The sequence below is a fragment of the Pecten maximus genome, chromosome 12, assembly GCF_902652985.1.
Source record: "Pecten maximus chromosome 12, xPecMax1.1, whole genome shotgun sequence".
In the NCBI taxonomy this organism is placed as follows: domain Eukaryota; kingdom Metazoa; phylum Mollusca; class Bivalvia; order Pectinida; family Pectinidae; genus Pecten; species Pecten maximus.
The window spans coordinates 23,292,770-23,308,652 of NC_047026.1; the positions used below are offsets into that span (position 1 = coordinate 23,292,770).

The 15,883-nt window shown below is 37.7% G+C and overlaps 1 protein-coding gene across 2 annotated transcripts in view; it reads left to right on the forward strand.

Annotated features, from left to right (window-relative positions):
- LOC117339451 overlaps positions 1–8,601 on the forward strand; it is a 46,663-nt gene extending 38,062 nt beyond the window's left edge. For both annotated transcript variants that reach the window (XM_033901034.1, XM_033901035.1), the window contains 2 exons: positions 4,875–4,975; positions 6,956–8,601. In XM_033901034.1, the coding sequence (XP_033756925.1) occupies positions 4,875–4,975; positions 6,956–7,093 (239 nt within the window). In that variant the 3' untranslated portion in view covers positions 7,094–8,601. The remainder of the gene's footprint in view (positions 1–4,874; positions 4,976–6,955) is intronic.
- The last annotated feature ends 7,282 nt before the right edge of the window (positions 8,602–15,883 follow it).

Genomic DNA, 15,883 nt, shown 5'->3' on the forward strand with positions numbered 1-15,883 from the left:
TATGTGAATTCTTTGTGTAATGATGTGTTTTATGAGTGAATTCTTTGTAGTAAGTCATTACGTAAGGGGACATAATAACGTTATAGTGAGTCATTACGTAAGGGGCCATAATAACGATATAGTGAGTCATTACGTGAGGGGCCATAATAACGTTAGAGTAAGTCATTACGTAAGGGGACATAATAACGTTATAGTAAGTCATTACGTAAGGGGTATACTAATGTTATAGTAAGTCATTACGTAAGGGGACATAATAACGTTAGATTAAGTCGTTACGTAAGGGGACATAATAACGTTATAGTGAGTCATTACGTAAGGGGACGTAATAACGTTATTGTAAGTCATTACGTAAGGGGACGTAATAACGTTAGAGTAAGTCATTACGTAAGGGGCCATAATAACGTTATAGTAAGTCATTACGTAAGGGGACATAATAACGTTAGATTAAGTCGTTACGTAAGGGGTATAATAATGTTATAGTAAGTCATTACGTAAGGGGACATAATAACGTTATAGTAAGTCATTACGTAAGGGGACGTAATACCGTTATAGTAAGTCATTACGTAAGGGGACATAATACCGTTATAGTAAGTCATTACGTAAGGGGACGTAATAACGTTAGAGTAAGTCATTACGTAAGGGGCCATAATAACGTTATAGTAAGTCATTAAGTAAGGGGACATAATACCGTTATAGTAAGTCATTACGTAAGGGGACATACTAATGTTATACTTGTAGTAAGTCATTACGTAAGGGACCATAATAACGTTATAGTGAGTCATTACGTACGGGGACATAATACCGTTATAGTGAGTCATTACGTAAGGGGCCTTAATAACGTTATAGTGAGTCGTTACGTAAGTAATAACGTTATAGTAAGTCGTTACGTAATGGGCCATAACGTTATAGTAAGTCATTACGTAAGGGGACATAATAACGTTATAGTGAGTCATTACGTAAGGGGACATAATAACGTTATAGTGAGTCATTACGTAAGGGGACATAATAACGTTATAGTAAGTCATTACGTAAGGGGCCATAATACCGTTATAGTAAGTCATTACGTAAAGGGACATAATAACGTTATAGTAAGTCGTTACGAAAGGGGACATAATAACGTTACAGTAAGTCATTACGTAAGGGCCATAATAACGTTATAGTAAGTCATTACGTAAGGGGACATAATAACGTTATAGTAAGTCATTACGTAAGGGGCCATAATAACGTTATAGTGAATCATTACGTAATGGGACATAATAACGTTATAGTGAGTCATTACGTAAGGGGCCATAATAACGTTTAGTAAGTCATTACGTAAGGGCCATAATAACGTCATATTGAGTCATTACGTAATTAAAGAGGCCATTATAACGTTATAGTAAGTCATTACGTAAGGGGACATAACAACGTTATATTGAGTCATTACGTAAGGGGACATAATGACGTTATAAGTCATTACGTAAGGGGACAAAATAACGTTATAGCAAGTCACTACGTAATTAAAGGGGCCAAAATAACGTGATAGTAAGTCATTACGTAAGGGGCTATATACGTTATAGTGAGTCATTACGTAAGGGGCCATAATAACGTTATAGTAAGTCATTATGTAAGGAGCCATAATACCGTTATAGTTAGTCATTACGTAAGGGGTATAATAATGTTATAGTGAGTCATTACGTAAGGGGACATAATAACGTTATAGTAAGTCATTACGTAAGGGGTCATAATAACGTTATAGTAAGTCATTACGTAAGGGCCATACTAACGTTATAGTGAGTCATTACGTAATGGACATAATAACGTTATAGTAAGTCATTATGTAAGGAGCCATAATAACGTTATAGTAAGTCATTACGTAAGGGGACATAATAACGTTATAGTGAGTCATTACGTAAGGGCCATACTAACGTTATAGTGAGTCATTACGTAAGGGCCATACTAACGTTATAGTGAGTCATTACGTAAGGGGACATAATAACGTTATAGTAAGTCATTACGTAAGGGGCCATAATAACGTTATTGTAAGTCATTACGAAAGGGGACATAATAACGTTATAGTAAGTCATTACGTAATGGACATAATAACATTATAGTAAGTCATTACGTAAGGGGTCATAATAACGTTATAGTAAGTCATTACGTAAGGGGACATACTAACGTTATAGTAAGTCATTACGTAAGGGGACATAATAACGTTATAGTAAGTCGTTACGTAAGGGGACATAATAACGTTATAGTAAGTCATTACGTAAGGGGCTATATACGTTATAGTAAGTCGTTACGTAAGGGGACATTATAAGGTTATATTGAGTCATTACGTAAGGGGCTATATACGTTATAGTAAGTCGTTACGTAAGGGGACATGATAACGTTATAGTAAGTCATTACGTAAGGGGCTATATACGTTATAGTAAGTCGTTACGTAAGGGGACATTATAAGGTTATATTGAGTCATTACGTAAGGGGCCATAATAACGTTATAGTAAGTCATTACGTAAGGGACTATATACGTTATAGTAAGTCATTACGTAAGGGGACATAAAAACGTTATAGTAAGTCATTACGTAAGGGGCCATAATAACGTTATAGTGAGTCATTACGTAAGGGGCCATAATAACGTTAGATTAAGTCATTACGTAAGGGACTATATACGTTATAGTAAGTCATTACGTAAGGGGACATCAAAACGTTATAGTAAGTCATTACGTAAGGGGCCATAATAACGTTATAGTAAGTCATTACGGAAGGGACTATATACGTTATAGTAAGTCATTACGTAAGGGGACATTATAAGGTTATTGTAAGTCGTTACGTAAGGGGACATAACGTTATTGTAAGTCGTTACGTAAGGGGACGTAATAACGTTATAGTAAGTCATTACGTAAGGGGACATTATAAGGTTATTGTAAGTCGTTACGTAAGGGGACATAATAACGTTATTGTAAGTCGTTACGTAAGGGGACGTAATAACGTTAGAGTAAGTCATTACGTAAGGGGACATAAAAACGTTATACATGTAGTAAGTCATTACGTAATCGAACATAATAACGTTATATTGAGTCATTACGTAAGGGGACATAATAACGTTATTGTAAGTCATTACGTAAGGGGACATAATAACGTTATTGTAAGTCGTTACGTAAGGGGACGTAATAACGTTAGAGTAAGTCATTACGTAAGGGGACATAATAACGGTATAGTAAGTCATTACGTAAGGGACCATAATAACGTTATTGTAAGTCATTACGTAAGGGGACATAATAACGTTATTGTAAGTCGTTACGTAAGGGGACATAATAACGTTAGATTAAGTCGTTACGTAAGGGGACATAATAACGTTAGATTAAGTTATTACGTAAGGGGCCATACTAGAACGTTATTGTAAGTCATTACGTAAGGGGACGTAATTATGTTATAGTAAGTCGTTACGTAAGGGGACATAATAACGTTATAGTAAGTCATTACGTAAAGGGCCATAATACCGTTATAGTAAGTCATTACGTAAGGGACATAATACCGTTATAGTAAGTCATTACGTAAGGGGACGTTCTTATGTTATAGTATGTCTTTACGTAAGGGGACGTAATTATGTTATAGTAAGTCGTTACGTAAGGGGACATAATGACGTTGTTGTGAGTCATTACGTAAGGGGCCATAATAACGTTATAGTGAGTCATTACGTAAGGGGACGTAATAACGTTAGATTAAGTCATTACGTAAGGGACTATATACGTTATAGTAAGTCATTACGTAAGGGGACATCAAAACGTTATAGTAAGTCATTACGTAAGGGGCCATAATAACGTTATAGTAAGTCATTACGGAAGGGACTATATACGTTATAGTAAGTCATTACGTAAGGGGACATTATAAGGTTATTGTAAGTCGTTACGTAAGGGGACATAACGTTATTGTAAGTCGTTACGTAAGGGGACGTAATAACGTTATAGTAAGTCATTACGTAAGGGGACATTATAAGGTTATTGTAAGTCGTTACGTAAGGGGACATAATAACGTTATTGTAAGTCGTTACGTAAGGGGACGTAATAACGTTAGAGTAAGTCATTACGTAAGGGGACATAAAAACGTTATACATGTAGTAAGTCATTACGTAAGGGAACATAATAACGTTATATTGAGTCATTACGTAAGGGGACATAATAACGTTATTGTAAGTCATTACGTAAGGGGACATAATAACGTTATTGTAAGTCGTTACGTAAGGGGACGTAATAACGTTAGAGTAAGTCATTACGTAAGGGGACATAATAACGGTATAGTAAGTCATTACGTAAGGGACCATAATAACGTTATTGTAAGTCATTACGTAAGGGGACATAATAACGTTATTGTAAGTCGTTACGTAAGGGGACATAATAACGTTAGATTAAGTCGTTACGTAAGGGGACATAATAACGTTAGATTAAGTTATTACGTAAGGGGCCATACTAGAACGTTATTGTAAGTCATTACGTAAGGGGACGTAATTATGTTATAGTAAGTCGTTACGTAAGGGGACATAATAACGTTATAGTAAGTCATTACGTAAAGGGCCATAATACCGTTATAGTAAGTCATTACGTAAGGGACATAATACCGTTATAGTAAGTCATTACGTAAGGGGACGTTCTTATGTTATAGTAAGTCTTTACGTAAGGGGACGTAATTATGTTATAGTAAGTCGTTACGTAAGGGGACATAATGACGTTATTGTGAGTCATTACGTAAGGGGCCATAATAACGTTATAGTGAGTCATTACGTAAGGGGACGTAATAACGTTATAGTGAGTCATTACGTAAGGGGACGTAATTAAAGTAAGTCGTTACGTAATCGGCCATAACTGTTTGAAATCTTCAGTCTATTGATATTGTAGGTCTGTGTGTGTCCGGAGGAAGCAACAGTAAGAGACAGCCCGAGGTGAGGGTGGACAAAGTTCTGGAGGGTGGAGCAGCAGCGTATTCACATCTTATTCAGGTAAACATCAAAAGTTTGTCACTCCAGTCTAACCGGTCTAGTGAGTGTACGCAACTAGGGTCTAACCAAGTGAGTGTACACCACTCCAGTCTAGCAAACCAAGTGAGTGTACACCACTCCAATATAACCAGTCTAGTGAGTGTACGCAACTAGGGTCTAACCAAGTGAGTGTACACCACTCCAGTCAAACCAACCTTGTGAGAGTACACCACTCCAGTCTAGCAAACCAAGTGAGTGTACACCACTCCAGTCTAACCAGTCTAGTGAGTGTACGCAACTCCGGTCTAACCAACCTTGTGAGTGTACACCACTCCGGTCTAACCAACCTTGTGAGTGTACACCACTCCGGTCTAACCAACCTTGTAAGTGTACACCTCTCTAGTCTATCCAACCTTGTGAGTGTACACCACTCCAGTCTAACCAACCTTGTGAGTGTACACCACTCCAGTCTAACCAACCTTGTGAGTGTACACCACTCCGGTCTAACCAACCTTGTGAGTGTACACCACTCCGGTCTAACCAACCTTGTGAGTGTACACCACTCCGGTCTAACCAACCTTGTGAGTGTACACCACTCCGGTCTAACCAACCTTGTGAGTGTACACCACTCCGGTCTAACCAACCTTGTGAGTGTACACCACTCCGGTCTAATCAACCTTGTGAGTGTACACCACTCCGGTCTAACCAACCTTGTGAGTGTACACCACTCCGGTCTAACCAACCTTGTGAGTGTACACCACAGTCTTACCAACCTTGTGAGTGTACACCACTCCAGTCTAACCAACCTAGTGAGTGTACACCACTTCAGTCTAACCAACCTTGTAAGTGTACACCTCTCTAGTCTATCCAACCTTGTGAGTGTACACCACTCCAGTCTAGCCAACCTTGTGAGTGTACACCACTCCGGTCTAACCAACCTTGTGAGTGTACACCACTCCGGTCTAACCAACCTTGTGAGTGTACACCACTCCGGTCTAACCAACCTTGTGAGTGTACACCACTCCGGTCTAACCAACCTTGTGAGTGTACACCACTCCGGTCTAACCAACCTTGTGAGTGTACACCTCTCTAGTCTAACCAACCTTGTGAGTGTACACCACTCCAGTCTAACCAACCTAGTGAGTGTACACAACTCCGGTCTAACCAACCTTGTGAGTGTACACCACTCCGGTCTAACCAACCTTGTGAGTGTACACCACTCCGGTCTAACCAACCTTGTGAGTGTACACCACTCCGGTCTAACCAACCTTGTGAGTGTACACCACTCCGGTCTAACCAACCTAGTGAGTGTACACCACTCCAGTCTAACCAAACTTGTAAGTGTACACCTCTCTAGTCTATCCAACCTTGTGAGTGTACACCACTCCAGTCTAACCAACCTTGTGAGTGTACACCACTCCGGTCTAACCAACCTTGTGAGTGTACACCTCTCTAGTCTAACCAACCTTGTGACTGTACACCACTCCAGTCTAACCAACCTAGTGAGTGTACACAACTCCGGTCTAACCAACCTTGTGAGTGTACACCACTCCAGTCTAACCGCCCTTTTTGCTCACACCTAAGTGTCTACTCGGGCAGATTTCTGATTAATTCATTCTCAGAAGATGTTTTACCGTTATGTTTTTAAGCCTGATGAAGTGGGCTGTGTGGTCCAAAAACATAAAAGCTACGGGCTATACGAAAGTTGTCAAATCTACAGATTTAAGATGATAAAATAATGATTTTGGCTTGTGCGGGCAATACTAGGAAATTACGGTACCTCAACTCAAATACATTGTACCTCATTTTTTAAAAGATAAAGTCTGTTAATTTGATCAAGAGACTTTTCGTGTTTACTGTATTATTCCTGTAAAATGTTCTTTGGGGAAGGCTAGGAACGTGTTAATTAGATTTGTCCTAAATGACTAGACTCCAACACATCCTACCTTACAGTCTACCCCTACTCGGGTCGTGTAAGTTTTCCATATTTTATTTTTGTAGCCAGGTATGACTATTCTGACTGTGGATGACCATTCATTGGTTGGTGTGTCCCACGCGGAGGCTGTCAGACTGCTAAAGATGGCTTTCAAAGACCGGTCCAAACCTGCCATGGAAATTAAACTTCATCATAACGAGTGACCAGTCAAAGCTGACACGGAGATTACACTCCTCATCATTAGTAACTTTTCCACCATACTGGAAACGTCATCAAAATTAACAGTCATTCTATGTGACCAGTCAAAGCTGACACGGAGATTACAATCCTCATCATTACTTACTTTTCCGCCATACTGGAAACGTCATCACATTTAACAGTGATTCCATTGACTATCATTAGACAGACATACAATTCCTCGATTCTAAGCCTGTGCCATATTTGGTAATGATTGATGAGTACCTTATAAGGTAGTCTTGTTTTAAATGTCATCTTCTGTTCGTCGTCGTGGTCGTCATAAAGTAAACACGTAACTTATAACCTATAAACGGTTCTCATATCTCAAAATAAGGGAACCGATGGGGAAGTATTATCGTGGGATAACGGATCGGTGACATGATGATTCTCAAAATGCCTTTTACATTTCTGAGTATAGAGTTCAGAAGTTTGAAGTTAAAAATATTCCTCTAAATAACCCAAAATACATTAAACAAAGATATATTTTTTAGGAAGATGAACACGAGAACCATACTGGGGTATTACGATGAACATAAGAACCATACTTACAATGTAGGTATTAAGATGAACACAAGAACCATATACTTGGGTATTAAGATGAACACAAAAACCATACTTACAATGTAGGTATTAAGATGAACACAAGAACCATATACTTGGGTATTAAGATGAACACAAGAACCATACTTACAATGTAGGTATTAAGATGAACACAAGAACCATATACTTGGGTATTAAGATGAACACAAAAACCATACTTACAATGTAGGTATTAAGATGAACACAAGAACCATATACTTGGGTATTAAGATGAACACAAAAACCATACTTACAATGTAGGTATTAAGATGAACATAAGAACCATACTTACAATGTAGGTATTAAGATGAACACAAGAACCATATACTTGGGTATTAAGATGAACACAAAAACCATACTTACAATGTAGGTATTAAGATGAACACAAAAACCATACTTACAATGTAGGTATTAAGATGAACACAAGAACCATATACTTGGGTATTAAGATGAACACAAAAACCATACTTACAATGTAGGTATTAAGATGAACATAAGAACCATACTTGGGTATTAAGATGAACACAAAAACCATACTTACAATGTAGGTATTAAGATGAACACAAAAACCATATACTTGGGTATTAGGATGAACATATTAAGAACCATACTTTGACATTAAGTTGAACATAAAAACCATAAATGGATTCTCTAAAATGCTTATTTACATAAACAGGAAAACAGCCAAGTGTTCCTATATATCTATAGTTGGAACAATTGTGTGATTTTGAATATAGGATTCGATATGTATAAGTACTTCATTACAATGTTTCATTGTCAGGTGACCATTAAAGGTTCATGGGTCACTTATTTTTAAATCCATTTTTTTCACTTATAACCAATTCTATATGCTACCTTTATTGAGGAGAATAAAATGATTCTGAATGATTGCAAATGTGTCTTGTTACTTTATTGTTTGGGGGGGGGGGGGGGGGGGGGGGGGGGGGGGGGGGGGGGGGGGGTGATATCAATATGCATACATATATTGTTCTTTTGTTTTGAAAATATTTGTAAACTAAACGAAAATCTAACTTAGTTTAAACAATATTTATTTGAGAATAAATAATACAATACAATAAATCAAAAGTATACAAGAGGATTTGGTAACAAGCTTAGAGCTTATGTAAAACCATCTCCTTGAAACATTCCCAACAAGAGATCCCCGAGGGGTCTTGGTTCCCACCACTTAATTATCTTGATTTGTTCTCTATCTTCCCCCTCTTCCTCTTAATCGTTTCAAATCTAAAAGAGATCGAGGAAGAAAATTTTGAGAAATAGGTAGCGGATTTCAACTGTCAAGATCAAAGAAGCTGCATGTTGGCCATTGTTTGTTTACCTGATCAGTTTCAAAATTGAGCAAGCACAAGTATCATCGTCCTACATATGAAATCTGAGAAAGATCCGTAAATAAATTGCTAAGAAATAGTGATAAAAAACATCATTGTAACTAGAGGAAATAGAACTCCTAACCCCTATCCCTAATCCTTGCTGCCTCTCGGCTCTTTCTATTCCTAACCAGATCCAAAGTTTAATTGTTACTGGAGATCATAGTTAAGAAAGATCCATGAAGAACTTTCCGATAAGTTTCAAAATTCAATATGCACAACTGAAAAATGACGGGAACCTTGAAGAACTTTATGAGAAATAGCAAACTTCAACAGCCCCAAATTGCCGTCTGTCGGCCATTTTCTTTTTCCTAACTTAACTAGAGGCCTAGTGAAATCTACATAACTATGAAAACTAAGAAAGATACACGAAGTACTTTCTGAAAATAGTGATAAAAACTTCAACAGTCTAAATTCAAAATAGTCGGCTCTCCGTATGATACAAAGTTAACTGCTCTTCTTCGAATACCCAAAGTGTTTTGAAAACTTAATATGTACTTAATGTCAATACATATAGTACAAATATAATCTCCATTTCGACTAGGAATGCTTCTGTCTATTGAGATGTGCTTTAAGCTCTTTGTTCTATAAATCAGAAAACAGATGGTAGGAATTTACCTGGAGCATTTGATTTATAATGTTGCCCAGATACTTATATTCACTTAGTAGTGTCACTACTCACTTCGGAAACATATCTATATTCGATAGTCTTACTGGTATTCAACAGGATACAATTCATTATTCTGTACAGTACTACAGAGGATAATAAGTAACACATTTTAGGAACTTTTTTTTTAATTTTTAAGGTTATTAATGAGTGCACCAACATGGCTTCCGTCTACAAAGGTCATCCACAACACAGCTAGTAAAAGACATGGAAGAATAGACGTCTAGCAAAACTACTGACGTTGTCTAGTTTGATTTTGTAAAGCGTTTGGCAAAATATCGCACCGCCTCCTACTATAGCAATTAGAAAGCTCTGACACATCGATGGATTAAGGGTGTCTTAACAAATCTCGTGCAGTCAGTCAGGATACAAATTCATAATCCTCATCAATTAAATTCACTACAGCAGAGTGCCTAGGGGAGTGTGTTAATTAGGATCTATTTTGTACATCAACAACATGCCAGATGACCTTTAATGTGCCATAAAGCATTTTAAAGATGACGCGAAGCTGTACATACCTCATCTTTGGCCAAAATGGCCAAGAGACTTTCCAGCATTGCATTATAATACCAATGACACCAGTTACAATGTAGTCGTTAAAGTGATATCACCTCGTCATTGATATCATATCAAGTTTGAATAGTTGATATCTTGACAATCTAATTAAAATATAGATGCTCATTCTCGCTACGTTACATGAACATCTTACGACATCGCATAAGGGGTTACGTCAGCAATCGTTTTAAATATTGAATCTGAAAAAAGCTGAGTAAATTACATAGGTAATGATTAAGTTATGTAGCAAATGAAAAAGAAGAAAGAAAAAATGTATGCTTTTTGGAGAAAATGCAACAATATCAATTCTTCATTTTTCTGAGAAAACTGAAGATAAACATGCTGATAACATGATAGATATCATATATGCAAAGCAAGACATTACAGTGTTGAATACATTATGGATTTTGAGAAAGAACATGCTCATTTTACATTAAGCGAAATTTTCTGAAGGTCAAAAACACAACTTCCTATTGCAGTCCATTCGTTAGTATGTGCTTAAACATCTCCAAGCAGTATAATATTAATTGCCCAAAAATAGTAATATGTGCAAAGTGATTCAAATTGATTGACAATATTGTTAGGAATTTTGTTTAAAGAAAAACGAGCATACGGGAAAATCTGTTTTGCATTGAAATATTGTGAAGTGAACCTCAATAAAATGTTGATATTTCTCTCCTTTTCATTAGTACATAGGGAATGACACCCATAACTTCTATCAGTTGGTTGTCTTTGCCGGGCCCTTCCCGATTACAACCTGGATATACAAACTCCATATGGATGCATTGTAATACTAATTACATTTACCTAGTTCATCTTAAACAGTCATACAGAGTAGCCCCTAATGCCCCTGTCACACTTGACCGGATTGGTGTACCGGACTTCAACGGATAGAAATTTTTGTTATCCGGTGGTATACGGTGGCAAAGTTGTCAGTCCGGTAGAAAAATCCAAACTGACGACGTACTTGCACCGAATATGGAACGGATAAAACGTACCAATAACGAACATGTACCATGTAACGAACCGGTGAATCAGGACGTGTACAGGATGCATTCCGGACAAACCGAACACCTAACGGACATTAACGCGCGCGTGCAGAAAAAAAACAAGATATATGCATTTCTCCGCAGTTCTACCATGAGTTGGTCATATAGACCGAACTGCCTTCGTCTCTCCGGGCTCAGCCATGACCTCGACCAATAACGTCTTCGCTGTTGCCTGCGGTGCCTTCTTCAACTGTGGGAAAGGTACTGGTGAAGGTCCATCTGAACATTGTTCATATGCATTTCTGCCTGCAGCAAGGCGGCCCTAAACTGCACAGAAACTTTAGTCTGACATTCCATGCTGACAACTGTCTGTGAATCTAATTTGGAAGATTCCAAGAACCTTTTTATATGCCTGCGATAATTAATTAGTTTCTGTCGGTAGTCAGTTCCTCCCCCTGTAGGTATCCTGTAGGTATTCTGTACTCATTCGTTCTGTGCGTGTTATCCGTTTTCAATCCGTTTGTCTATTCGTCGTGTCCGGTGTTAATCCTGCAAGCATCCTGTGTTTGTCCGTTATGTGTCCGTTATGTGTTCGTTATGTGACCGCTGAAGATCCGGTTTATGCGTGGCGTATGCGTTCAAGTTCCATCAACGGACTGGGTAACGCATGCCCCCCGTACACCTACCGCATATAAACGAACAATGACAGGATATATACAGGATAAAACGGACATGCACAGGACAGCCAACGAATATTCTTATCCGTACTGTCCGTTTCAAGTTTTGTGCATGCACAAAACTTTCCAACGGATACCACCGGACGCACCGTACATCACCTGACATGAAACGAATGAACCGAACATAAAACGGACATAAAACGGATATTGACGAACATCACCGGATATCCAAAAATGTTATCCGTTTCACGTCCGGTGGCCCAATCCGGTAAAGTGTGACAGGGGCATAAGGATGCCATATTTTATAAGTTTTGTAAATAGTAAATACATGTATATATATAATCATGCTGTGTGTTAATAAACGCAATGTTTCTATAACTTAAGACTATGTAATAACAAACTAAAGTGAAATTTACACTTTCAAAATTGCCACCATGTTCCCTGATAACCACAAATAGTATATGTTCTTACCACGGCTACATTAAACCACCTAATCTGGAATCCAATATGGCTTCCTTGTCCTGGAATCTGATTGGCCATGTTAGTGTTGGTCTACATCGTAGTCTAAGTCGACCATACCTAATTCCTGGAAGAGGGTGGTTGGTAGCGAAATCTACATTACTTCAGGTTCAGTAGGATACTGGCAATATATATAATCTTTACGGAAATATAATGGTGTCGGAGCAGTCATGCTGGATCCAAACATTTTACCTTAAACTGCTCATACAATATCCAGTGAGTGCCGATAGTTCCAGATCTCGTAGCCACCATCATCACTGAGGCGCTCACTGATGTAGCCAGCTGCCAGTGGTTTTGTACATGTATGTGCCACAGGATATTGTCCGAATGTATTCCATGTCTAACTTTAGAAGGTCCCAATTATCGGCAGTCGCGTCTAGCTTTACAAATTGTGACTTGGCCCTTCTGGTAAAATCTGACCCACCTTCACACGCTGAGTTAAGGTGTTGTACTCATTAAGGAGATCTTTCATTTTGTCGGCCACCATCCTATCCTTTGCGTCTCGCTCTGGTGTTCTAATATATACGCGTTCTCGGATTCCATTGAGACAGACTGTTACTATTCTAACGAATGCTTCGATGCCATCAAAGGAATAGTTGGGGGCAAGTTGCGTTTTGAAAAGCAACCTTTGCTTGAATAGTGTGTGATATGTCTCCACTACCAATCAGGATTTCGTTATGGATCTATCAAGGTTGGCTTATAGGTCGCCATGTTGAGTCTGTCCAGGTTTAGATAGACGGCATCTTTGTAGTCAAACCACGTGATTCCAAATCTGACAAAGTATCCCTAAACCTTCGATTAATAACGACATAGTCATCTTTCTCCAGCCAGGAGAGACTATCCATGGTGGCTTTAGTTGGCTTTTGTAAACCATTGTCGCTTCCAGTAAAAATTCCTACTCACTGTGTCTAGAATGTAACCATTAGGCAGGGTTATGCTCATGAACGTCAAGCAGTTCTGGTTCTTCTGGCCAGTAGGAGATTCTCTGGAGCTTGTGATCAGAACTTAGGAATAAAGATATATGTACCGTCAAGTATGGAAGTCACTCGCTTGCCAAAAAATACTTCGGAGAACACTGTGTTGTGCTCCAGAATGTTTTCTATTGTAAGATGTACACGTTCAAGGAACAATGGAACAATATTTATGTCTAATGCTTTTACTATGGAATGCAATGTTTGCGATATACTGGAAACTGACGTGGTAAAAATTGTTTAACACTGCTTCAAGGATATGTACGTCAGAACAACAGCAGTGCATCCTCGTGGTTTGGAGTGTAGACGACGAACGATGTGAAAGAATTTTTAGAAACTGAGTTCTTGTCCAGCCTATCCATATTTTACAATCTGCATCATCCAGAGAGGCGAAACGCAGAGTAAAGGAAGGCCCTTGCCTTAATAGGATATGTGATATCTCCAACTTAGATCATTGGTGATTTCCTTTGATCTGGTTTCATCAGTGCGAATTTCAACGCAAGGGTTAAGATCTTCCTATGAGATCAAGTTAACAAATACATGAGGACCAAGGACACCACAGAAGGGATAAAAGATGAGTTGGTGTTATTCTAATCTTATATTAAAAAATAGCCAGAAATATTCTAATCTTATATTAAGAATAGCCAGAAATATTCGAATCTTATATTAAAAAATAGCCAGAAATATTATAATCTTATATTAAAAAATAGCCAGAAATATTCTATTCTTATATTAAAAATAGCCAGAAATATAATAATCTTATATTAAAAATAACCAGAAATATTATAATCTTATATTAAAAAATAGCCAGAAATACTAGGTATTTCTGGCTATTATTTAATATAAGACTAGACATGCCCCTGTGTACATAGTGTGAATTTGGCGTGGAAAGACTGGCCTTAACATATACAGTTTTATCTTCTATGGGTAATAATGAGATGTTCCGACACGTTTCATCATTAACACGAACGTTTTGATCTTCAGGTTGCGACTTACTTTTCTGATAATTCTTTAAGCACTTCACACACATGTGAATATCTTGATCATCGGTTAAGTTGTTGTCATCAAACAACCAACTATACTGGGAAGTCTTATGTTTCTAGCATTTCTTGGTTTCAATGTCTTTCCTAAAGACAACTTCTCAACCCGCAGCTACACAACTATCTCTCATTGTGAAAACGGTAATACATAAGGTGTTTATACAATTTTGTAAGTAGGATAGAAGCGCTAATATATAATATTTCAAATCACGGACATAGAAGCTATTTACTTGAAGGAATGGGAAAAAGTAATGTCTAAAGAACAATGAAATTTCGGCATATGGAGTATATTGTTGCAAGATTTGTTTAATCACTACCGGCGTGATACGGGTTGTTATATATTGGGAATGGCACATGTACGCACATTAAGGTTTGGAGTGTAACAGGGGGGTCTGTTATGTCCATTATCGTTCAACAATTCATTGGAGTGACACACATCAAAGCCAAAAATCAACACTTTTCACAAATGATAAAGTTTTGATCTTTGGGCAAAATTAGGATAAGTGATGAAACTCTCTATACGCTAAATAATTCTGAATGGACTTAATAATTTTAAGGTAGACATTCATAAAATTTAATTTGTTCACAAAAAAAAAAACCCATCGTTTTTCTTCACAAAAGGCTTAAAAATTACATATGATCGGCTGTATACTTACTGTTGTAGTATTTTGGTATTTAGTTAATTTATTGTTCAAAACTTCTTATTTCGTTAAAATAAATAATTTTATTTGTTATCTGTTTTTGACAATCTGCATTCTTAAAATTAGTTAAGAAATTTAGTCACGTAATTAATTAATTAATTAATAAATAATTAGGCAAGTGCATCATCGATCAATTTGGGTTAAACGTTTAGCCAAGGGACCAACTTTGATGGCACAAATTAAGCAATGTATCGGTAAGAGGTTGAGATCTCGAAGTGTAACAAAAAATCTTTAGGCCGAACCCTATATATATGGGAAATTAACATTGCTGGACACCCCACCTTTTGCGTAAATAAACGCCAAATTTACATAACGGCCGCTTAATGTTCAAAGTAAATAACAAATATCGAAATATATTACCCTATTCAGTGGCGTAGGAAGCGGGGGCCCCCCCCCCCCCCCCCCCCCCCCCCCCCACTTTTTCAGTGGGGGGGCAAACATATCTTTTTGCCCCCCCACTTTTTGACATCCAAAATCTAAAAAAGGGGAAAAAACACGAATTTATATATTCATTTCGATAAATATCTGTATATTTCGAACCGATAATGTTTTCTTGAAGGCAACGATAAAAACTGTATCTTGTACATCCGGAACATTCCGACCTTTATACTAGTATATCAATCCTCAGACCTGTGTGTCGGTCGTCTGCAATAGCCTGGTAAGTCAATATTTA